Source organism: Carex rostrata, chromosome 16 (assembly GCF_964058835.1).
Source record: "Carex rostrata chromosome 16, lpCarRost1.2, whole genome shotgun sequence".
Classification (NCBI taxonomy): domain Eukaryota; kingdom Viridiplantae; phylum Streptophyta; class Magnoliopsida; order Poales; family Cyperaceae; genus Carex; species Carex rostrata.
Window position 1 is genome coordinate 3,300,605 of NC_135933.1, and position 26,095 is coordinate 3,326,699.

General features: G+C 35.2%; 3 protein-coding genes across 3 annotated transcripts; 1 reads left to right on the forward strand and 2 right to left on the reverse strand.

Moving 5' to 3' along the window:
* Positions 1 to 1,391, forward strand: LOC144567624 (PLC-like phosphodiesterases superfamily protein). The gene is made up of 2 exons (XM_078317800.1): positions 1 to 636; positions 735 to 1,391. The coding sequence occupies exons 1-2, from the start codon at positions 144 to 146 to the stop codon at positions 1,202 to 1,204; spliced, it is 963 nt and encodes a 320-aa protein (XP_078173926.1). The 5' UTR covers positions 1 to 143; the 3' UTR covers positions 1,205 to 1,391.
* Positions 1,392 to 17,600: 16,209 nt separating this feature from the next.
* LOC144567612 (peptidyl-prolyl cis-trans isomerase-like) lies at positions 17,601 to 18,324 on the reverse strand. Its single transcript, XM_078317783.1, has one exon. It carries the CDS (start codon positions 18,233 to 18,235, stop codon positions 17,717 to 17,719), a length of 519 nt encoding a protein of 172 aa, XP_078173909.1. The 5' UTR covers positions 18,236 to 18,324; the 3' UTR covers positions 17,601 to 17,716.
* Positions 18,325 to 24,484: 6,160 nt separating this feature from the next.
* Positions 24,485 to 25,357, reverse strand: LOC144567613 (peptidyl-prolyl cis-trans isomerase-like). Its single transcript, XM_078317784.1, has one exon. It carries the CDS (start codon positions 25,262 to 25,264, stop codon positions 24,749 to 24,751), a length of 516 nt encoding a protein of 171 aa, XP_078173910.1. The 5' UTR covers positions 25,265 to 25,357; the 3' UTR covers positions 24,485 to 24,748.
* Between the last annotated feature and the right edge of the window lie 738 nt (positions 25,358 to 26,095).

A 26,095-nucleotide genomic window follows, 5' to 3' on the forward strand; every position in this document is an offset into this window, starting at 1 on the left:
AAACCAAAAATAATTATCTCCACCCCTAACTATAAACCTTCAATATCATCCTTTCCTCCTAAAAACATACACAAAACACAAACCCCCACCTTCCCTGGGAAGACCTTTCTTATCCTCTCCACCACACCAACCTATCAACCATCATGGGTACGCAAATCTCAAAGCAAAAGGAGCGTCGTCATCTCGTGACAACGGAGAAAAAGGCCTTGCATACATTAGTCAAAACATCAGGTGACCAGTTTCCGGGCTCCGACTTCCACCCATCAGACCGAAAAAATTGGATGGAAGGCCTCGGCCCTGACCGACTCCATTTGTACCAAGTCGTCTGGCCAGGTACACATGATTCTGCCACAAACAAGATCGGTATAAGATTTGTCTCGAGGCCCTTTGCACAGTGTCAGAACTGCTCAATATATAGACAGCTTGTTAAAGGCACACGGGTGCTAGACATACGTGTACAGCAGGATAGACGCGTGTGCCACGGCATACTATCAACTTATTCAGTTGATGTGGTGATAAATGATGTGAAGAAATTTCTCTCTGAGACGAAATCTGAGATCATAATTCTTGAGATTCGCACTGAGTTCGGCAAAGAAGACCCACCCGACTTTGCCAAGTACCTCAACGATCAGCTTGGTAAACATTGCACAATGTCAAAAGACTATTATTGAGTTGTAATTTTTTTTCTATTTTTTGAGTTATTTTTGATAAATATATTTTTTTCTTATTTTCAGGTGAGTATCTAATACAACAAGATGATGCAGTATTTCACAAAACAATCGCTGAAATTCTCCCGAAAAGAGTTATTTGCGTGTGGAAACCGAGGAAAACCCCGGCGCCAAATCACGGTGACACGTTATGGAATGGCAGTTACTTAAAAGACAACTGGATTGACACCGACTTGCCTGAGAAAAAGTTCGAGAACAACATGGACTTATTGGGGAAACAGCCGCCGGTGAAAGATAGGCGGTACTTTTACCGGGTTGAGAACACGGCGACTCCTCAGCCCGATAACCCAATTGTGTGTGTGAAGCCGGTGACACGAAGAATACAGGCTTTTGCTCGTCTGTTCATCGCGCAAGCATTTGCAAAAGGAATTGCAGATCGGTTGCAGATTTTCTCTACAGATTTCATCGACGAGGATTTCGTCGATGCTTGTGCCGGTTTGACTCATGCCAGGATTGAAGGTAAGGCTCCCGCTTGAGATGCAGTGGCGTTCTTTACTGAAATGTGATTGTGGCTATGTAATTTATAATTAAATTGTGCCTTATGATCCTCAAATTTACCAGAATCAAAATCAAGTAAGGTTGTTCTCTGGTTTGAGTTTTGTTCTGTGGTCATTGTGAATTTCTAGAAATAGTGATTCTGGAATTGTATTTGTTGGTATTCTTTCATTGTTTGTAGAGGGTAAGTTGGGAATTTGGGACCCGGTTGTGTTGTGTTCTTATTTGCTTTAGTTGTACAGAAAAATAAGATTTGTGTTATTGAAGTACGTATTTTGGCGTTAATTAGAAGGGTTACTTGTCTTCAAAACCTCTGTTTTTAGGATTTGAGCTGTGGTTGGAACTTGAATTCTGCATTTGTGTAAGAAAAATTATAAGCTCTTTCATACGAAGTTTAAGCGATTCCTAAAAATATTCTGGTAGAATATGCTTCAATGATGAATATATGACATGATATGTTACTGAAGTTCAAAAGTTGGAAAATTGTATCACCCTTGCAAACAAGAGAATAAGGCTTTTGTTTTTTCCTAACATAAAACGTTCTAAATTTGCTAAATAAAACCGTGTATCAGCAATAATACTAAATATATCGCTCGTGTTCAATATGCTTCAATGATGAATATATGACATGATATGTTACTGAAGTGCAAAAGTTGGAAAATTGTATCACCCTTGCAAGCAAGAGAATAAGGTTTTTGTTTTTTCCTAACATAAAACGTTCTAAATTTGCTAAATAAAACCGTGTATCAGCAATAATACTAAATATATCGCTCGTGTTCCCTCAATTAGTGATGGTCACTACTCCTGTTCCCCTAATTAGTGAACAACTGGAAGCATCTCACCAGATTAGTTGAACTAAAAAATTATCTACAGCTCGTCATTGATCCAGGGACCATGGTTCTGGATTTTATTTATTTATTATTTATTTTGTATCAGCGTGGAATATATGAGGAATCATTCTACTATAAGAGAGAAAACCATCTATAAAATATAATGTTTTGCGAGGATTTTTGCTGTCTTCAAATTTTATTTTGCACTAGTACATGAACAAAAACAGTCACAACTGGACTAAATATTCATAAGATCATTAAAAAAAAAAAAAAGGAACAATATAGAGATAATGGCCGCCTTTACCGCGAGGCAAATGCACATGGTACTTGGCAAAGCAATAAACCAATAGGAAAAAATGACAATGACATGGAAAATTTTATTGGAAAAATGACAATGACTTGGATAATCTCCAGATCCGTTGTGCGGCTGTGCCTTTGTGGTGCATATGTAGTAAGGCGTTGACATCTGGACCCCACCAATTGGTTTCGCAAAATGCCATTTGCTCTTGTAATATTTTTACTTGTCAATGACTCGCCATCTAGTTTATTACATCCAGTACTGCTATAAGGAATCCTAGTTCCTGAATCCATTTTAATATCGACAATGACAGCAACAATAATATGATGATGAGATTAACCAAAAAATAAGAATATGATGAGATGTGTCGGGAAACGAACAATTTATGTGATGAGAATATGAGATGTAGGCCCATATTAATATATCTCTTAAAACAGTATACGGGATCCGTTAAAAGATAAGGAAAAGGATGTATTGATGTTTATTTGATAGTTGATACTCGTGAAAATTGATAAAATATTATTAAATAAAAAATCTAGATATATTGTAGTTTAAATAGTTTACTTCTAAAATTTATTGGGAATTCGAAAATTACTTAGTTGGGAATCAAGTTCGGATAAATTGAATCATATAGCTTTTGAAAAGAAACATGATAATAATTGTACCTCAAATAAAATTTCCGAACGCATCTTTCAAGTAGTTTAACAGAAATTTTTTTTTAATATTTTCTAACTTCTATTTCCAGCGCTAATATTCAAGAATAATTATATGAAACCTCCTACTCACATCCCTCCATTTTCCCCGCACTCTCTCTCTCTTCCTTAACTGTCATATATCCCTCACTAATTTCGTTAAAAGTTTTCTTTTATCCCCGCATTAAATTAGACTGTCATTAAATACCAATCCCCGCATTAATGATTTCTTTAAAAACAATATCCGCATTAATTATACTGTTATCTAATAACAATCCCCGTTAATAAATGCTTATCTGTTAATTGATATTCAAAAAAATATTTATCATTATTTCTGAGAAGTATTTACCCTTGTAACATAGAGTATTTATCCATGTAACATAGAGTATTTATCATTATATTTGAGAGTATTTATGATTGATGTTTTACTGAAAGTTGCAAGTATGCCTGAGAAGTATTTATCCATGTAACATAAAGTATTTATCCATATAATGTAAAGTATTTACCTATGTAACATAAAGTATTTATCATTATGTCTCAGAGTATTTATCATTGGGTGAGGGGATTGTTTATTTAATGGTCTCCAGTTGTGCGGGGATGATTAAAAAAAAAGAAATTTTGTGCGGGGACAATTAATGGATTGATTTTGTCACACCCCGGAACAGGGGGTCGCGCAGTTTTCGCCAGTGTTTTAAAATGCGGTTTTATATATATATATATATATAAATTGTTATGTTTATGTATGTGGGCCTGCTTCTAGGAGTATGCGGGGGGGGGGGGCGGCAGCCCCCTGCGAGCGTTGTCTGAGGTTACGAAGCACCGCTCAATAGAGCCCGGAAAATTTTATTTCGGAGAGGTCAAATTTCGTGAAAATCCTTTAACCGACAGCCCAGATTAGTCAAATTTACCGATCAAGATGGACGGTCCAGATTAGTCCTTTTTCACATAAATTTTAATTAAAATACAATCATACTATCATAGGATTTGATTTAAAACAAGTTTGGTTCAAATCCGATTTAATTTGGCTAAGTTATACCCAAAACAGCATTTTTCAGAATCCCCATTGCGGCCCGCAATAGGGCTGTTGCGGCCCGCAACAAGTTCCAAAATTTCCAGCCTCTGCAAATCGTCTCTGTCTCCATTCATTGCGGCCCGCAATGACCTGGTTGGTCTCTGCCTCCATTCATTGCGGCCCGCAATAAATGTATTGCGGCCCGCAATGACCTGGTTGGATTTTAATCTGCGAAATTCCCTCTGTCTACTCTCATTGCGGCCCGCAATAGGGTTATTGCGGCCCGCAATAAGAGTACTGTTTTTCATTCCTTTGCCCATTTTCGTGAAATTTCACCCCGTTTTCAAACCCGATCAAATCTCCGTATAATTAAACAATTATTCCCCATTCACTAGAAATTTTAATGACATTTAATATGCAATTTCAACATTTAAGTCATAACAACAATTTAAAACATACCGTTAGGGTTTTATAACATAATACGGTTCGATAATAACCTATACATCAAAATAACCGACTACAGGTTCAACTACACATTCAAAATGGGCATAAAAGGGGTTTGGCATAACCTATTAGCCCGGCCTATACTCACGCGTCGAGCCCGAGTCCCACTTCACTCGCGTTTACCTACACATATCAATACAAAGGGAAAAATTCCCCGATGGGAGGGGGTGAGAAAACCTGTCATCCGTTTTCTCAGTGCGGAATTTAAAAGGGCTACTGGATTTGTGAGAAATCCATCACCAGAACTAAATACACTAGAAAAAGGGTATCTATTTATTTATTCACCAATAATAATAAATGCACATGTACCGGGAATAGATTCAAACGGATTTCAATTCACATCTCATCAACATCAATCAACGAATTTCCAGAAAGATTTGGTTTCACAAATATAATATATATAAGTCTGGTTATGAGGTACAGATATCAACTATCGATCACCTCCGGCTTAACAGTTCTATTTTCTGGTTTCAAGTCATACAATTTCATCAATTCATCACTTAAAATATACACGGGCATATTCCGCGAATATGCAACAGAATATCACTTTTCTCAAAAAGAAATCACTGAATCACTGAACCACAGTTCTACCTAAAATTACACTGCACTTCCCTTACCCAACCGGTACTGGGTTCACTAGGGCCATTCTCCAGATGCGCATAAGGGTCCTGGATGAAAGTCTAGTAGCTAGCTAGACTTTCCACTATGATACACTGTTCACTTCACACAATCAATCCAAGTCATACTGTGGTTCCACTCACTTATTCAAAACAACAGATCAACAATCGATAAACCGTACCAACATGAGAATCAAAACAGTTATACAATTCAATTACACTAATATCACAATTAATGCAATGCAGCAACAAATGCTTTCAATCAGAGATTCAACATGCTATGCACAGTTTATTTAAATCAAGCAATCAACATAAATATAATAATATGCACCGTTATTTAGTTCTACGAATAAACCCCAAAACAGATCCCGTGAACCCCCGCACCTGGTTACGTAGGGCACGTAGAGGGTCCGCAATCTCGCGACTCGGTAAGCTCGTCAATCCCGCTAGCCGTGCTCGTTAGGATCTATACATAGGTCAATTTATTAATCTCCGGCACTTTTACAATTTAAACCCTAAATTTTTTTTTTTTTTTTGGGAAAATCCGTAAATTGGAAATTTGGTTGCACTTTGGAACACAGAATCAATCAATTTACACTTTAGAAACAACAAAGGCACGGAATAATCAATTTGGTACGATTCTACGGGTTTTCACCGAAACCCTAAAAACACGGAATCAAGAAATGAGAGAGAAATAGAAAGGGGAATTACCAATGGAACGGATGGATGAGCGAGGTTTGAGCTCCTCTTCCTAAATCTCCGTTTTCGGGCAATACGGTCACCGGGGGAGGGTTTGGTGTTGTCTCTCTCTCACTCTCTCGTTGTCTTTCTCTCTTGGCGGAAACAGAAGAAAAGAGAAGAGATGGGGGCGCAGGAAGGGAAAGGAAGGAGGGAAAGAGGAGGGAATGACAAGGGCCCCCACTTGTAAGTGGTATTTTTGCAAAATAAACCCTTCACTTGTTCGATATTGATTAAATGATTTATATAACACCTATTGGTCCTCTTTCTTAACACAATTAATCGTATAATTATTGTTCACCATCCACGTCACTAATTTCGTATATATATACGTATATATATATTATTCGATTTAACCACTTATTATTTTAATTAAATCTGAATTTTAAAAGTTCACAGTGTTACACCACATGTCTTTGAAAGACTTGTGTGCTTGAAAGATTGGATTCAAGCTGAAGAGCGCAGGCAACATGTGCCTAAAGCATCATCATCCGAAGTCGACACTGAAGAAAGCGGTACCGAGGCGCAGCACCAAGCTAATTCGGATTCAGACGGTGCGGAAGAGAGCGAAGAATGGTATAGGAATGAGAACTTCTAGATAGGTAGTGTCGGTATAAATTTCTAACCTCTTTTAGTCTTTATTGTTATTTTGTAAATTATAAATTTCTAAATATTTCAATTAGTTTTTAAATTATTCATTTTAAAGAAGAATTACTAACAAAAAAAAAGTTAGAACTCCGCCTATGTTTTTTTACATAGCCGGTCCCAAGCCCGGAATAAAGGAGGAGGGTAACTTCTATTGTTTTAAAAATTTCGAGATATAAATAAATTATGAAACTATATAATTAGAACGAGAATTTAAAAATAAAATAAAATGACTCGTGTAAAGAAATAAATAAATACATTTGTACTTAGGCGACTAAACAAACAAATTTTGGCAAAAATAATTTATATATATAAGTGACAAATTTTAATTATTTAGGAATTATAAAGATGTGACTTGATAATTTTATGTATATATACACACACTATTTGATATTGAATTATTCATATTTTAAAAGTCGAATTATAAACACGTAATAACATTTAAACGATATTGTTAAAAAAAAAAGCAAAAAATAAAAAATAAAAAATAAAAAAACAAAAAAAAACCAGAAAAAAAAAAAGCAAAAAAATAAAAGAAAACCAACAAAAAAACCGGCAAAAAAAAAAGCAAAAAAACAAAAAAAAACATCAACAAAAAACCAACAAAAAAACCCAAAAAAAAACAGCAAAAAAAAACAAAAAAAAAACCATCAGAAAAACCGGCAAAAAAAAACAGCACAAAAAAAAACAACAAAAAAACCAAAAAAAATAAAAACAGCAAAAAAAAAAAAAAAAAAAAATAAATACCCGTACCCGTACCCGCCTTACCCGTCAAGGGTACACGGGTAAGGGTATAGGGCGGGTAGGGTATGGTTTTTGAAAACTATACCCGCCATACCCGTACCCGAATACCCTTATACCTGAGTATACCCGTACCCGAGTCGGGTATACCCGGGGTACCCGTACCCGTCCGAGTATAAATACTCTATTCAGGACATGTTGAATATTTCAAAATTATGTAGAAAGAAAAAACTGTTGATTTTATTTTCCCAATTTACAGGCCAAGAGCTTATGAGCTTTAATTTCATCATTGGATTTCTAGGCGTAGAGCCCAAGGAGCCCAATCTATCCAGTCACCGAAAGCATACACCTAATACCGAAAAGAATGCGTATCCTCTGCATTACCTCAAAAAGAAATCTTTTGAGATCTTAACCGTCTGATTTTAAACGGAGTTAATCCGGCTCCTGCTTTAGATATAGAGGGACCTTTAATATTAGTGCAGTTGATACATGTTCTATTTCTCCATTCAATTTCAATGATATTTCTAGCTATTTTATATATGTTTTATCTTTTCTTTTTTCAATCAAAGATCCTAGTAAGATACTCAAAAGATACAGCAGTTTGATACATGTTCCAACAGACATTCTTTCACTAATTTCCAATTTTAATATATATTAAAAATTCACAATAAAACACCGAAAAAAAGAGAAAAAAGTATACATTGCAAACACCAGACATTACCAAAGTGTAAAACATTTATCAATCATCACATAACTGAATCTTTCTTTTTCAATCTCCCTGTCTAAACAGATCAAACCCAAGAAATCAACAACAGGCCAATTAGTACCATGGTAGTTCCTATCAAATCGACCATTGTTGAACTACAACCGCCATATTGCCCACTGAACGGTATATTATTCGAATCTTGTTGCTGCCCAAAGAGGCCACTATTAGCTTGCCCAAATTGTTGACCTTGGTTTTGTCCGCTTGGATAAACACCAAACGGAGCCGGTGATATTGACGTCGACGGTTGCATACCAATTGGATGGTGATATGCTAATGGCGATTGCGGAGAACCCGGCAATGTATTATACAATGGAGGTGACGATGCAAAAGGTAATTGTGGTGATTGAGGCAATGAACTGACAGTAGGCGGTGATGCTAAAGGTAATTGTGGCGACTCAGGAATCAAACCGTCAGATGGAGGCGGCAATATGATGGGCAATTGTGGTGTAGGTGTGGTCTCATCAATAGGTGGAGATGGGGGTTGTACAAATGGCAAATATGGAGATCCCGGCAAAACATTGCCAACTGGAGGTGATCCTAATGTATCATCTTGGTATGGAGGTGGCGGTGGCACGGCAAAGTTTTCACTGCTGTCAGGTGAATCAGGTGTTTGAAATCCATCGACAGAAGGGAAAGGTGAAATGTCTGAGCCTGAATGTATATCGGATGCCGAAAGTGGTGATAGGAGGAGGATACAGGAGAGGAGAACATAAACAGAGCTGGGATGCATTCTGTAAACTCCAAAATAATAAGCAAGTACGATCAAGGCTGAGGCTGTATCAGTATAGCCACAGGGGGTTTAAAATGGGTTTTACAAGAGGGTTTGGTGTGTCTAATTTTTTTCAATGTGAAATGGAGCAGAGATCAAGGTGTTGTTTTGGTTTATTTGAATAAAGATTTAGCAGTGTGGGTTAGTTGAGTGTTTCGTCTCATCTCATGCCAGATAATTGAAATGGTTGGCTAATAGTTTTATTAAAAAGCTATGGTCATCACTACAAACCAATCCAATACCGGGGATTAAGAAATGAAAACTGTTATTAACACCAGAATCTGACAAACTTTAGAATACGTTTGATCCATGAATATGTATATCACTATTTGACCAAATTGTACACAATTGCAAAGTTCCATGAAAATTTCCTTAATTTTGAAATCATAAATCATAATATCAAACACATATTTCTGCATACAAATATAGATCATAACTGGAACCAAATCCTCTGCCCCCTATGGGCAGGATTTTCTTGCCCCCAATTCAATTTGACCAATCTCTAGTTGACATCTGGCATACCATTTTAATTAAATTATTTTTTTAGTAGAAAGTTGTAGCTTGCATTTTTTTTTTCCGTCTCTTCACCTTTCAAATTCAGAAAAATTGAGGATCTATTTGTAACTTTCCTTCTTTAATTTGGTCAATGTCTAGTTGACATATGGCATATCTTTTTAATTAATTTCTTTTATAGAAAACTCTAGCTTGTACATTTTCTTTCTCACGTCTCTTCACCTTTCAAATTCAAAATTATTCCTTTCTCTTCTCTTTACCAGCAATGAGAAAAAAAATTCAAAGCTTAAGCAATCTCTTGTCTTAAGAACTTTTTGAGTTCAATCAAGTTGCAAAATATTTTATTTGTAAGTGTTTTTTTATTTTTTGTTGTAAATTCTAGATTTTTCATCTATTCGGTTCTATTTTGTTTTTGTTTTTTTTTTTATCTTGATGGAATCAAGGTCATAAGTCACCTAATCAATTTCCACAATTTTTTTGAAGGCTGAGATGAAAGGTGCCATCCAATGTCAATACTGTAGTAGGGAGAATCAAGAAATCCACATTTTTTTAAGACATGAAAACAATTACTTGATGTGAGGTTAGCAACAATGCTAGATGAAATCGGGTTTATTAGGAAATAGAAGAGTTATACTGGACATGAAAAGCAATAGCACTGATGCTTTCGTACCATGGTAGCATAGTTATATTCTATTGCCTAATATGGTTGTTTTAATCAAAGTTGCTCCGTTGCTCCATTTACTAGTAAAAAGAGACAAATCATGAGTGCTTTTAATTTACTGGTAAATGGGATGGATTGTCAAGAATTTAGTCATCAAATGCAAATCATAGCGACAATTGATGAACGGTTGTTCAATCTAGAAATAAAATTAGCAAAAGAGAGACAAGCAAAGGTAACCGATTAAGTTAGGCTTTCCATTTTCTCTTCTAGATGTAAGATGTAATGTACTGTTTCATATTTAGTTAAGTATGCGGGCTTTCATTAAAAAAAATGGAATGAGTTGTAAGAATTGAAGAAGAAAGATTACTAGTAGATTCCCACTTTTTATGAATTTGAAAGGCTAAGAGACGGGGAAAAGAAAATATGCAAGTTACCCCTTTCTACTAAAAAAAAAATAATTTAATTAAAGGAAAAATTTCTAGTGTGCCCATTCAAATTTTCAAAAGGAAGCGTCTAATTGTCCACAAGTTTTTGTCCACCATTTGTCCACAGATTTAACTTGTGCAAATATTGTAAAACTACTTTTACATGCTGTATAATTATACAATATATCACATAAAATATATCAGTTAATCACAAAACATCCAGCAACTATTTGAAGTGGTCCCATGATAGTTAGAAACATATTGCAACTTGCACAACAGGACAACAAATATATATTTTCAAACTATACTTTCAGAAATTACAATTATTGACAGTTAGTGTTAGTTATTAGCAGTTATTTTGACAAAAAACGTGATAAAATGTCAATTTTCAATACTGTAAAATTGTAAACTTAAATTGTAAAAATAAAAAGTAAAAACTATAAATTTATAACAATGTAAAATTAGCAGATAATAACGATTAAATGCAATTTAAAAAATATAAATTTTCAATACTGTAAAATTGTGAATTTAAATTGTGAAAACAAAACGTAAAAACTATAAAATTTCAATAATGTAAAATAAGCAAATGAAAATGATAGAATAAAATGTAAAAAATATAAAATTTCAACTTAAACTACAAAAACAAAACATACAACCAACAAACAATCAATACTGTAAAATTTCTAAATCTAAACTATAAATCAATTTCATGTATACTGTAAAATTTCTAAATCCAAACATGTATCCATCATCTATTCAACAAAACTATAATATTCACCACACTATTGAAAACATCATTGTTCAACAGTAGCAAAAACAAACAATAACATTCTAAACACAAATTCATACATTCCACACAAACATACTATTCAACATACAAAAACTTTTACTTCATAACCCTTTGTTTAGTATTGTTTGGATGATTTGGAAGCCTCATCACTAGAACAATGCGTTCTTTAAAAATATCATCCTGCAAAAAAACAAAACAAAACTGTGACCTATATCCTGTAAAAACTCTGCATATCCTGTAAAACCGTAAACTATATTCTTTAAAATTGTGAACTACATACTGTAAACCTTTAAACATCAATAATAATAGAAATGGTAAAATGATGCATATATCATGTAAAACTGTGAATTATATCCGATAAAATAATCTACATAACTTTTAAACCTGATTCATATATCCTGTAAAATATTGTATAGATCCTGTAAATCTATTAGAAAAATACTTGAAATTTAAGTCAATAAAATTGTTAACTTGGTCTTGTAATATTGCATATATGCTGTAAACATCAATAACCTGTAAAATATTGCATATCATGTAGGTACTGTAAAACTGTGATTATATCCTGTAAAAAACTCTACATATCATGTAAAACTATAAACTATATCATGTACAATTGTGAATTATATACTGTAAACCTATAAATATCAATAATAATAGATACTGTAAGATGGTGCATATATTATGTAAAATTGTGAACTATATCATATAAAATTACTCTATATAACCTTAGAACTTGATTCATATATCATGTAAAATATTGTATAAATTATGTAAATATATTAGAAAAATACTGAAAATTTAAATAAGTAAAACTCTTAACTAGATCTCGTAAATATTGCATATATGTTGTAAGCTGTTGCACATATATCATTTGAAACTATTAAACAGATCCAGTAAAATAAAATAAAATAAAAACAATACAATGCATAGCTCATATAAAATATATGATATATCTTGTAAGACTATGAAACATATCATAAAAAATACTCTACAGAAATTCAAAACCTAACTAACCGATCCTGTAAAATAATGTATAGAACCTATAAACTGATTATATGCATCTTGAAAATTTAAATCCGTAAATAACTCACTCAATTTATATTTCGCCGCTGCTCTTCAATCCAAATCGCAAATGATGATTCGTCGTGTTTTCTTTTCAAAAGTGAAATCGAATACTGTAAATCAAAATATCAAATTATGTAAGTTCCTAAATCAGAAAATTCAAATCGACGATATTACGAAAACAATTTATGTAATTTTGAATGCAGATATCAAATTCAAAATAAAAAAAATCAAATATCAATCCAAAAGAATAATTCATCGGCTTCTACATTTAACAAGACATGATTAAAGAAAAGTATTTCTTTAGGAGTATATCAAATGTACGTACAATCAAACTTTATAATAGCAAAAAAGTTTCAACAAACCTTATCATGGTAATAAGAGATGTTATACCAACTTATAGGGGGCATCAAGGGCACCAATCTAAGCTCAAACCGCTTTGTCAACCTTGATGGTAGTTTCTTTACTATTCTGACCTCATCTCTTAGTGAATTTATGAAATGGCCCACATGAAAAAATGTCTTGGAAATCACACTACAATTTTGAATAATTGCATACAGTCAGTGTTCTTACAACTTGTGGCCCAAAAATCATATAAAAAAAAAAAAATCAAGCACACCTAGAATCCTGTCAAAGCGAGGTCTTTTCTAACTCTGGTACAACCAAAGTAGCATTTTTTCATGTGTATATATACAATTGATGACATTATGTACATATGCATGATCTCATGTGTTCAATAAATTTAGAAGAAAACCAATTAAGTTGCAAAGCTCTGAAAAATAAAAAGGCTGTAGGAATTGAAATGTTGGCCTCTGACATACCAAGCAATTTGTACTCCAACCTTCCCTAGAGTTCGCATGGCCATATATACCTGAATTAAGATATTAATTAAACAAAGTGATTATTTGCTATTTTTTATAAAACTGTCTATACACTAGCAGGTGTAAGTATTTACTGTCACCATTTATGGTTCCATGCTGTCAGAGACTGCAATTACTGGCAAAATATGTGTTTGTAAATCTTTTTACTTAATTTACTTTATTGGATTGATCATAAACCATAAGCCTTGAATCCTCAAGCTGTGCATTAGTGCATATAACCAGGGAAACATTGAAAAATAAAAGATTGGAAATAAAAAAGGAAAGATGAAAGAAAAAACTAAGATCTGTGCAGGTCCAAGAGGTTCATACTGGAAAATTGAGGTAAAATCAAGAAAAGATATTGTGAAATTACCAACAAGACACCTCCAGATCCTAGCTCACACATGGTGTTTACATTTACTTCTGCAACAAGTAAACCTGTCACAACCTGAAATTCAAAGTTGCGAGAACTCAATTGGCACTGTATGGACCGACCCGTTCCTCGCATGTCGAAGGTGATGGCATGATACCCCTTCTCGGCTAGTCCAGTGATGATCCCACGTAGGAGTCCTTGGAAGCCTCCGAGCACACTGTACGGATGCACCAGGACCAAGGCCAGGTTCTACGGTGCCTGTTCGGCAACTCTAAGACCGATCTCAAAGCGTAAGGATCATTAAATGATCTCATTTCACGGTCTTATCTACAACAAACCTGCAATAACACTCAATTTTATTAATGTTCTCCAAATTAAGAGGATGCATAATATATCAGTAAGGCTATTACTTGTTGCAGAAAAACTAGCCAAAATCTTTGAAGAATTTAATCAAACAATTCACGAGCAGCAGAGATGGAGAGAAGTTAATAAATTGTCACATTGAACTTACCATAATTTACCATAATTTAATTGCATGAAAGCTTAACAAGCAAGCTTAGAACATTAATAAATTGTCACATCGAACTTGATGGCACTGACTTTTGAAAAACTGATTAAATAAACCTTAGAAACTTGGAATCCATGGCACAATATCACGAGATTGTCATATTGAACTTGATCTAACACTCCCACCAGCTTCTCGCCGTGCTGATTTGGTATTAGAATTCTTTGCTTTGAAATTATTGCAAGTACTTAAGAGTCCAGCATGAAACATGAAACTTAAGAAACTCAAAGAGTACTTACTGATTTTCCACCCAGCCAGCTACACAAATAATTTGAACTTGCTGACAAAGGATTTGTCAGTGATTGTGACGACTTCGGGTCAGATGGCCATGTGTGGAGGCAAGAGAAAATTGCTCCAATACTCCGACCAGTGTGGTCCCTTTCGTAGTCGTACGCTCGTACTCCGTCGCTGTCGCCTGTTTGACGCTGCTGGGACCTTGCTTGAAAGGGATCGGTGTCATCTGTAGAGAGATAAAGGGGTTAGTGAGACAGGCAGAGAGAGAACTCCGATCAGTGGTGCCGGGTCCGATTGGTGGTGGATTAGCGAGACAGGGAGATCAAAAAGAACTCCGATCAGTGGTACCGGGTCGATCGGTGGTGCCGCGCCCGATTGAGATGAGAGGAGTGGAGGGATTCCAATTGGAAATCTGTACGGGGAGAGAGATCTGGAAAGAAAAGAGGATGAGATCGGAATTTTTTAAAATGATTAAATGGCGTTAATGAAGAAAGGGAAGAACGGAAGGTTTATCTAAGTAGCTGTCAGACCGTTAAAATTCGTTAGAATTGGATAAAATTAGTTAGTGGACAAAATGTGGACAGACAGAGATGGATAGAAACCTTTTCTCTTTTCAAAATAGCTAATATCCTCATAAATACATCATAATATCCAAAATTCCCATATAAACTTAACTTTCTTTCTTTTATTCCCAATCATTTCTTTTATCATTTATTTTATTATTTTAAAATTTGTATTGACTATTATATCCTTCCATTAAAATGGAGGTGTCCATTAAATTTCTAAAAAGGAAATGCTTTTATCTTCCTTGGCCGCTTCACTTTCGTGTCGCTTCTCCTCTCCTTGAATATTTGTTTCTTCACATTTTTTTCTAAAATTATTATTGAATGGCAGGTTGGATCAGTTCTATACATAAACTATGATCTTCATTTCTTCGCATTATGGAATAGTGCACAACTACTGAGCAAGGTCTACGAGCCCCTTCTCATCCCATATTACTTGTTGTATTTGTAGATTCACTAATGAGTAACATTAAATTTAATGAAACTTGGGTCATCTGAATATGATTTAAAATTTAAACAAAGGATAGAAACTAATTTTGTAACTTAGATAGACTCGATACAGAGACCTTGGCCTTGGAATTTCTCTTGCTTTCTCTCTCTCGCATCAATTCCATGACTGGCCTTGGATATGACAGAGTATACTCGATGAAGAGACCTCGTTAGCTCACGACCAGTGCGACAGGCAGCATATTGTGTAAGAATAGATCCCGTGATCGATGACCTCAACAAGCAAGCAAGAATTGATCTTGCTTTTGCCACATCAGATAAGACGGTTTGGTCGTCGCGACGCTGTCGACATCAGCAAAGGCTGACGGAGTGGAGGTAGTGCCACCAAGATGATGAAACAGACCAGTTTTGTCAACACTGGTATTGTGATCTGAACAATCAGATCAGGCATGATCGAATTGGGATCGTAATTGGGAAAAAAATATTATGATAATCCCAATTGGAAGGAAAGAGGCTATGATACTATCTTTTAGTTTAAATACAGAGAATGAGAATTAAAAATGACTCTTGTAATTCTTTCATTGATCCAGCGACCATCACATTACATCCTGATACAGGTAATGTATAGAAACTAACTTCTAACTGAATTAAGTTTTGGATTCTAGTCTTCCCTCTTAGACTCGGGCAAAAGGTGATTTGTTGGTTTGTCTCACAGTAAATTGTGTGAAGCAAAGAGGAAGAAGAGTAGTTAATTGAGAGGACAATTTCGTTTTTTTTTTTTTTTTGGTGATTTGTTGTGAAGAAGGGTCAATCTAGGCTGCACTACGTGAAAGCGGGGTTATTTTAGTGATTGATAACCTCAAAATTTGAGTTATCTCAGAGGATATGGAATCCGTAAGAACTGGGGGCTGAGAGAGACATTTGGATAAAAATTTGGTCTGAAAATATCAGGGAGGAAGAAACAATTAGGAGTAATGGATATCTCAAGTTGAAATCCAAGGGTATATTGGTCAGTTCAGTTTATAAAATAAGTAAATAAAATATTTCATTGTTAAAAGGGAATAGAAATAAGAATGTTCAATTTTTATGGGAATATTGAATATTATGATGTTTCTATGGAGATATTGGATATTTCAAAAGTTTGTATGGTTACATGGAAAGTTTTCCCTTAATTAAAAAGATATGCTATGTGTCAACTAAAGATTGGTCAAATTGAATGAGGTCCGGATCCCCTAAAGTAACACAACTTTTGGATTTTGGATCAAGACTGTCTGATTCGAATTCGTTGCTTGAGATCACTTTGGAATTCGGATCCTTTACTTGAGATGTGTGTGCTCCACTTCAGATGAATTATCACAGATTAGAATCGGACGGTCCGGATCCAAAATTCAAAAATTGAATTACCTCACTGGACCCCAACTCAATTGGACGAGGGGCAGAAAAATCCAGCCCACAAGAGGGCAGAGAATTTGGTTCCATCATAACTGAAGAACAGTAACCCATAATAGACTTCCACTATATTTCAGCTTTCGTTTTCAATATTTCCAAGATAATTTATCGCGCCTATCCCAACTTTTGACCTAGGCCAAAATATATTCCGGTAATTTATGTCGACACCATATATTCCCATATAATTGAAGAACAAAGGTTCAAGTAAAAGAAGACATACTTTTGCAATCATAATTTTGCCCTTTGTTAAATATTTCCAAAGGCATTTTTTGAAAGAGGTGAACGAATATTCAAATCCAAAATGTTATCCAGAAGTATAGTAGAAAAAGGGGTAAATAATTATCACGTGCCGACTAGCAATCAAAAGGACCAAACAATTATTGACACGGAAGCTTTTTCGCGAATTGTGGGGGCATTTGTCTGGAACCTTTATCCACTTTTCCAAATTAAAGTGATTTTGTCCGGTATAAATATTCGTGTACGCCAATTTATATAGATCTCCGTGCAAAAGAGAGACTTTGTGCTTAATTATTTTGGGATAATCCAACAGTGCAACTTTATTATGAAAGGGAGAGAGATCTTCTGTATCAAATTCGCAGCTAAAATTTAAAATCAGTTCACAAAATCTAAGCCTATGTAAATCCAGCAATTCTCGTAACAGAACAAGATTTTTTTCTTTTTTCAACAGAAATGAAACGCTAATCTTTTATTGCTTCCTTAAATCCAAGGATATCAGACTAAACCGACTCAAAGATCCAGACTAAAAAACAGGAACTAGAGATGGATGTTCAAACCAGCAACACCCCACGCACGACATCAGACAAGACAGATTAAAACGTAAACACTAGGTAAATCCCAGCTTAACCCCACAATTATTCAAGCACCATTAAACCTACTACTACAGGTGCTACACTCAGCTAGGCATCAAGTCAAACAGATCTAACACAGCTGACCGCAGTCAGCGACTTCAACAGGCTTTGAGGTTTTCCCACTACCACTCCCCACCTTCTCAATCGCCTTCACCACATCGAGTCCCTCCACCACTTGGCCGAAGACCACGTGCTTCCCATCGAGCCATTCAGTTTTGGCAGTGCAGATGAAGAACTGAGATCCGTTGGTGTTCTTACCAGCATTCGCCATGGACAGGATACCAGGTCCGGTGTGCTTGTGAATGAAATTTTCATCCGCAAATTTCTCGCCGTAGATCGACTCACCACCGGTGCCGTCACCGCGGGTGAAGTCGCCACCTTGGCACATGAATTGAGGGATCACGCGGTGGAACTTGGAGCCCTTGAAGTGCAGAGGCTTGCCTGATTTCCCCATGCCTTTCTCTCCAGTGCAGAGAGCTCTGAAATTCTCAGCGGTTTTTGGAACAGTGTCAGCAAACAGTTCTATCACGATCCGACCCGTCGGAGCGCCACCGACCTTCATGTCGAAGAAAACTTTAGGGTTTGCCATTTCTGAGAGGTGAGGTACTGATCTAGTGTTCAAACGATATTTTTCGTTTAGGGCTTTTGTCTTTGTTGATAAGGGAAGATGAGGGTTGGGTGAGATTTATAGAGAGGTTTTCATAAAGGCAGTTGATCCTGAGCGTGTATTATTGACACGTGGCATGAATTGAAGAGGACAGATTAACCAGGGTTTGGGTTGGGTTAAGTTTCTGGTTGAGGTCCGAAGCTGTGGAGCCGTGGAGGTATATGCTGGTGCCACATGGGCCCAATTTTGGAAGATTTTTATTACTTTTCTGCTCCACTCCATTTCAACTTTCAATCGAAGATTCTGTTCTACTTGAGACGTCACCAAGCCTATCCAATTGGGTACTGGCTTTTGAACGTGGAAATCTAAACCATTTGATTTAGAAAGGTTAGTGACGTGGAGACGTTTGGTGTTGAACGGATGTATCCATGATATCTCCACTGGAGAAAGGCATCTTTTGTTTGTTAATGACAACCATTTATATTTTAAAGATTACAAAGTTTGACTAAAAGTAGAAAACTAATTGCTCGGTGCATTTTTTCTGTGCATCAACCCGTGCATTCCCGTGAACTATATTTAGGCTTCTTTTGGAGCATAATAATATTTTTTTTTGTGTTTTATTCACTAATAAAATGTTTTTTTAAGTATTTTTGAATTGAATAATAAATTATGTAGTTGATCGCATTTTTATCGAATAATTTGTGAACAAAACGAATTTTACAAATTATTTGTGAATAAAACACAATTTGTTTCCTTCTCTTGTGGGACCGAATAATTTTCGGATTATACCTGAATTATTACTAAATCATGAAATTTTGATCCCGTTGAATCGAATCCAAATAATTCATTTGTCACCATGATTATTGATTAGGAGCATAGTACAAATGAATTATTCGGATTCGGTTCGACAAGGTTAAAAGTCTGTGATTCGGAAATTATTCGGTACCATAAGGTAGCAAAAAAGAAACTCAAAAAAAAATTAAAAATTAACAAAAAAAAGTTGTGTTTTTTCGCATTTTATTCTAAAATAATCCAGTCGTTTTATTCGTCATTCGGTTCGAAAACCCCAAAAAAATGTCTTATTCGTGAATAAAACATGAGTCATGTTCATAGTAGCACGGTATGCGAATAATTAAATTCGAAAATAATTTTGTCGTTTTATTCACCATTCAGTTCGAAGAACCCCAAAAAAATGTCTTATTCATGAATAAAACGTGAGTCATGTTCATAGTAACATGGTACACGAAAAGTTGGGTAATTATTCATTTTTTTGACGTTTCCGAACTGAATACCGAATAAAACGCAAACAAATATATTATACATTTTATTCGTTAATAAAACGTGGAAAAAAAATTGGAGGGGGCGGGGGGGAGGTTTCGGTTTTTTTTTTTGGCTTCCTTTTGGTACCAAATTATTTTTTAATCACAAATTTTTGTCTCAGATGAACCGAATTCGAACTATTCATTTATCAGTATGGTCATGTTACTATAATTTAGGAGTTCCTTGTCACCACTCCACACGAAACGATTGTCAGATAAGGAAACAAAGGATCAGATGCTAGTCGTGGTTTGGATTTTTTAGACGCGGAAACCCGATCGATTGATCTGGAGAAACGGACGGCTTAGCTGAATTCTCGCCGCGTCCTGACGGTTCTAATCATGGTATGTAGGGGACCCAACCAGCAGCTCTTATGCCAACCGTTTGATCTAACACGAATACTTTACAACGATTTAATGACATCATTTGAGAATAATTTTTTGAATACGTTGACAAAATATCTGTCACGTAACTCACGTTACTCGGCATTTAAAACCCGAAAAGAAATCACAATTCTAAGATCCGATCTGAAAATTGTAGCAAAAACAATGGCATTTAGAATCAGTGTGTTCTCGTTACACCTTGTTTGGATGGAGAGTAGAGGAAGGAATGAGAGGTAAAGAATAGAAGAGAATGAAATGAAATAGGAAGGAAGATTAACATATTTAACTTCTTTGTTTTTGTATGATTAATGAGAGAAAATAAATTTAATTTTCCTTTCTGTCTTATTTCTTGTTTGATTGATTAAAATTTAGAAGGTTAATAAAAAATTTGGTGACTGTTGTAGGTTTGAGAAAAAAAAATCTTGTATGAGAATTACATATGTAAGATATAGAGTTGGACATTTGTATCATTTTTTTTTAAATATTTGTAACAAAATTTCTTTCCATCCGTTAGACTCCAATTTGGTAGGAAAACCAATTCTATTAGTTATAATGATAGAAGGTTTAACGTTCCATCCTGTATCCTTCACCTCCTGTAGAGAATTAATTAAAATTGAGACCTTTATCTCATAAGAAACATGTCGGAGATTAATTTTGATATTGAAAATAAAAAAGTTATGAACATCTTGTTTTTACTGTTACTATGTTACATAAATCGCACGGATATTGTAACTTTCTGTGGGTACAACATGAAATATATTAACTTTCTGTGGGTCCTATTATCTTTGATAAAAGGATCACGATATTTTTTGTATTTACCTAGAAGTGACTTTTAAATTGAGATCAGTAACTTAGAATTCAAGTATTTTTATTTTTTTTTCAATAACACACAAAGAAATATATTAATTTTTCTTACAGTCGCGAAAAATCCTGCCTAGAAAATGTTGATCCGAATTATTTATTGTAGTCTTTCTAATAAATCAAATTATATAGTATTCTATCTATTTTCAAAGAAATATATTAAATATTTCTATTATTTCAATAAAAAAATTTATAACATTTTCTGTTTTAGAAAGAAAAAAAACTTTATAACCGGCAATAAAATTGCTGGTTTAGAATCTGGCGAGATTTTCACCGGTTATGACCGGTTTCAAGCCGGAAACTTTATTGCCGGAAAGTTAACTAGAAATTGAGAAAAAAAGTATCGATTTGGACAGATTTTGAATTCCAGCACAAAAGCCAAAAGGGATATTTTTTAAAATTAATTATTAATTTTGGATATTAATAAAAAATTTGGTATAGAGAGAGTGACACTATATGGATTTGGTATTGGATCTTAATTTGATTTGACTGTTTTTTTGTTATTTTCAAAGATTTAGATGGATGTCTGTAACTCTGTATGCATTTAAGTTAAGACGACAAATTTTATATATTGACACAAATATCATTATCTCATAGTTATTAATTTTCCAAATCGATTATTGTAGCACATCCCATGTGCAGCTATTTCTTCACACCAGATGTCGAACAAATGCAATACAAAAATATCTAAACAGTTCTATTTTGTACATATCGATGTCCGATGAAGTCTCATCTAAATCTATATGTAGACTGGACAGACTGAGAACATGGCTAACATCTCCAAGCACATGGGAATTCATATCCTCTGAGGTAACAAAATATTTTTGTTTAGATTTCGACCGTCCGATCGGAATTCGGGTCAATTCGGCTCGAGGTGAAACACACGAAGCCCCTACAATATTCGTGCAGATTATATTTGGACGGTCTAGATAGAAACAAAAATATTATGTTACCTTAGGTGATACAAATTATAGCAGCATGTGCTTGTCTAGTATTATATGAATCCAATTTAAGAACAAATAGTACAGGCGGAACAGTTTTATTCTGCTCATAAATCATTTGCATATCGTATCTTGTGTAACAAGCCTATAGTTTTTCTCCAAAAAAAAAAAAAATTTGCTTGAAATTCCGATATCCAGAGTCTATTTGAGTAATACTTGTACATGTACAAAAAATAAACTCAAAAGCTTATTCAGTTGACTGGTACAGACACGATCCATGCAACAAATTCAGAAATCCTCTCTATGCAATGAAAGAACCTAACTATAACAACTGACTAGTAGGGACATGATCTATGCAGTTTGTGCACAATTATAGTTAGAGGTTCCGATTTGACATAAATAGCACCTTTGCTTGCAAACACATAATAAGTTAGATCTGAACATATGCATAATTGAATAACAAAAAAAGAGGAGATTTTCAAATATAAAAGGAATGGCAATTACGGGTGAAAAAAAAAGCTGATAATATCCGATCCAAATTTGAAAATTAGATATGGATACCTGATATCTAAATATATATGCAGATACAGATATGGTTTTAAGTTTTAATTTTTCGTATCTAAATACTAGATATATATCATACAATTTAATATATATTGTGAAAAAGATTATGTTATTTACTATTACAATTAGATAAATATTATAAATTTTAGTATTTTTAATAATATTATATATATTTTAATAAATATCTGATCGGGTCGTATCTGTATCTATATTTGCAGGGTGGATCTAGAGTAGATCGCGGGGGAGGGGGGGGGGGGGTAGCCGCCCCCCTGGATTTTGAATTTTAGTGGTGATCTATCGATACCGATCGACTTTGGCCCTCTCTGGAAATTTTTTTGCCCCTCTCTGAGTGTTTGATTTGTAATTCGGGTTAAATTTAGTATTAAAATTAACATAAATTTATTTAATTATGATTGATAATTAGAATTATAAGTTAAACATCAGAAATTATAAGTCAAAATATTGAAAAATATAAGTCAAAACATTATTTTTTTATCGAATATCCAATCCGTATCCCATCCGTTTTCACCCCTTGGCAATTACCCGTACAAAATGGTAAGAATGTAAACCTTGAAAGATCAAAGTGAGGAGGAGAGCGTGTGTAGTATGGCAATCTGGTTGGTACTTATTCGAAAATATATAAATTCAACAAACAAATAAAATTGGGAAATTGACATGTGACATGTCACACAAACAAAATTGGGATTAGATTTGCACCTATAGCACTGACCGTACAGTTCTGGCTGGGACAAAATTCAGAGATAAAATCTTCAATATTGATAAAAACCAGCCAAAGAAACAGTAATAAAATCTTCAATATTGACAAAATTCAGAGAGAAAATCTTCAAAAAGTGGGAAATGTGACATGTCACACAAAGAAACAGTAATAAAAGGAAAGTGAGGTTGCACCATTCTACCTGCATGAAATTCAATCTACTATTTAAAACAAAACTGATATTCCCTACTTTAACGCAGCTTAAAAAAAATGCTCAAATGAACAATAACCGGCCAATGAAACAGAATTTATTTCAGCCAACACTGAACATATTACTTATTACCAAATCGGTACACAAGCTCATAGAAGATACGGATCTTCAACCAGAATTTTATATACTCGGATTGTAAATCACTGGTACAAGCGGTACAGACAGAAGAATGGCAAGGTGTACCCTCATGGGCCATGGCAGGTCATAGAAGATGTGATTAGATACATACAGATACAGTTAAGAAAGAGACATGGAGCGGTAGGTATTGTGCATGTGAGACGTGAGGCATTATAGGAACCTGTAACCACACAAGATCGCCAACTGGGCTCGGGTAAAGAATCTACTGGTACAAGATTTAATGACATACCAGCAAATTGAAGAAATGAACATCCAATATTTATGTAACACATATTTATACAAGAAGATCCTATTTAAGGACTAAGAGCATCTACATTCCTAAAACTCAAAAGGATTTTTAAATAACTGCTAACTATTTTTTAGAAATTATGATCTTTAAAATTTCTAACTCTCACATTCCTGAAACTTATTTTAGAGTTTCTATTAAGCCACGTAAGTAACAAATTAAAAAAAAGGAAACAATTTGAGCCAATCATTTGGCCAACACAGAGTTTATAAACAGTTTCTTAATAAGAAACTTTCCTGCATAGTTTCTAAATAAGAAACTCTCTCACATCCCTAAAACTGGATTAGAAACTATCACATCAGATTAGAAACTCTAATAGTTTCAGGAATGTAGATGCACTTATATTTAGGAAATATGCCAATCAGTACTGCACCAAAACTTCAGATTGAAAAAAAATGGGGGAAAACAGCATAGCAACAGGTCCATCGAGAAACCCAATCCCTCAGTAAAATAAATGTATCCACGTTGGTCTTTGTAATTCAATTTACAACACGTTGGAGTTGGAGATGCTCTTATATTTATGTGCATCAACCGTGCATTAGGCTTTCTTCATATTAGGAAGTTTGACTAAAATTAGAACTCATGCTCGGTGGCTCGGTGCATTCTTCTGTGCATCAACCGTGCATTAGCCCTTCATATTAGGAGCCCCTTGTGGCTCCCCCACAAAAAATTAAAATCAGTTCAAAAAAATTAACTATGTAATAGAACAAAAAAAAAGAAGAAGAGCAAATCCAGCAATTCTCGTAACAAGATTGTTTTTTTTAACAGGAATAAAATGCTAATATTTTATTCATTCCTCAAAACCAAGCACATCAGACATAACGGACTCAAGAACCAGACTAAAAAACAGGAACCGGAAGTAGATGTTCAAACCTGCAACAACAGGCACGACATCAGACAAGACAGATTAAAACATAAACACCAAGCAAATCCCAGCTTTAACCCACAATTATTCAAGCACCATTAAACCTTCCACTACAGGTGCTACACTCAGCTAGGCATTAAATCAAACAGATCTATCACAGCTGACCGCAGTCTGCAACTTCGACAGGCTTTGAGGTTTTCCCACTCTGACTCCCCACATTCTCAATCGCCTTCACCACATCCAATCCCTCCACCACTTTGCCAAAGACCACGTGCTTCCCATCGAGCCATTCAGTTTTCGCAGTGCAGATGAAGAACTGAGATCCGTTGGTGTTCTTACCAGAATTGGCCATAGACAGGATACCCGGTCCGGTGTGCTTGTGAATGAATTTCTCATCCGCAAACTTCTCTCCATAGATCGACTCGCCACCGGTGCCGTTACCGCGGGTGAAGTCACCACCCTGGCACATGAAGCCAGGGATCACGCGGTGGAACACGGAACCCTTGAAGTGAAGAGGCTTGCCTGATTTCCCCAAGCCTTTCTCGCCAGTGCAGAGAGCTCTGAAGTTCTCAGCGGTTTTTGGAACAGTGTCAGCAAACAGTTCTATCACGATCCGACCCGACGGAGCGCCACCGACCTTCATGTCGAAGAAAACTTTAGGGTTGGCCATTTCTGAGAGGTGAGGCACCGATCTAGTGTTCGAACGGAGATTTTTGGCTTAGGGTTTTTGTCTTTGTTTGATTAGGGAAGATGAGGTAGGTGGAATTTATAGAGAGGTTTTATTTATTTTTGTGAGTTAGAGAGGTTTTCGGAAGGGAGGTTTATCCTGAGCGTCTATTGTTGACACGTGGCGTGGATCGAAGAGGACAGATTAATCAGGGTTTGTGTTGGGTTAAGTTTCTTCTGGTTGAGGTCCGGTGCCTATTCGGAGATAGCGCAGGGGAGGGGGTCGTATTGTTTGAGCTTTGAGATTCGTGCAGAACGTATTTGAACGTTTGAGCTTTTCCAAAAAGTCACGCAAAACATGAGATAACTCGGAGGGTGCGAATTCTTTTTTTTTTTTTTTTTTTTTTTTGTATCAGTAAACGCCCTTAGGCTAGGGTGCGAATTATAAGCTGGTGCCACATTGGCCCAATTTTGGGAATCTATATCTGCATTAACGTAATTTTTGAGTTTAAGGGTTTGAAACGTTGGATCTTATTTACGGTTCAGATTCAATTAGACTATATTGAAGACCCTGTAAAAAGTGAATTCACATCCTCTCCAATACCTGATAAGGGAATCTTTTACAATTACTAGATCTGAATCGTACTTTTTAACTTGGCACGAATCTCAAAGCCCAAAAATGGGGCTCCTACGGTGACCCGAATCCCAAGCCGGTTGAGATTTAATCTCAAACCGTAAAGTAAGTGATCCTCTGCAATAATTGTGCAATACCTGAGAGGATACGGGTTCGTAAAAAGTCGCCCTTCTCTAGTAGTGAAGTTTGAAAAAAAAAAAA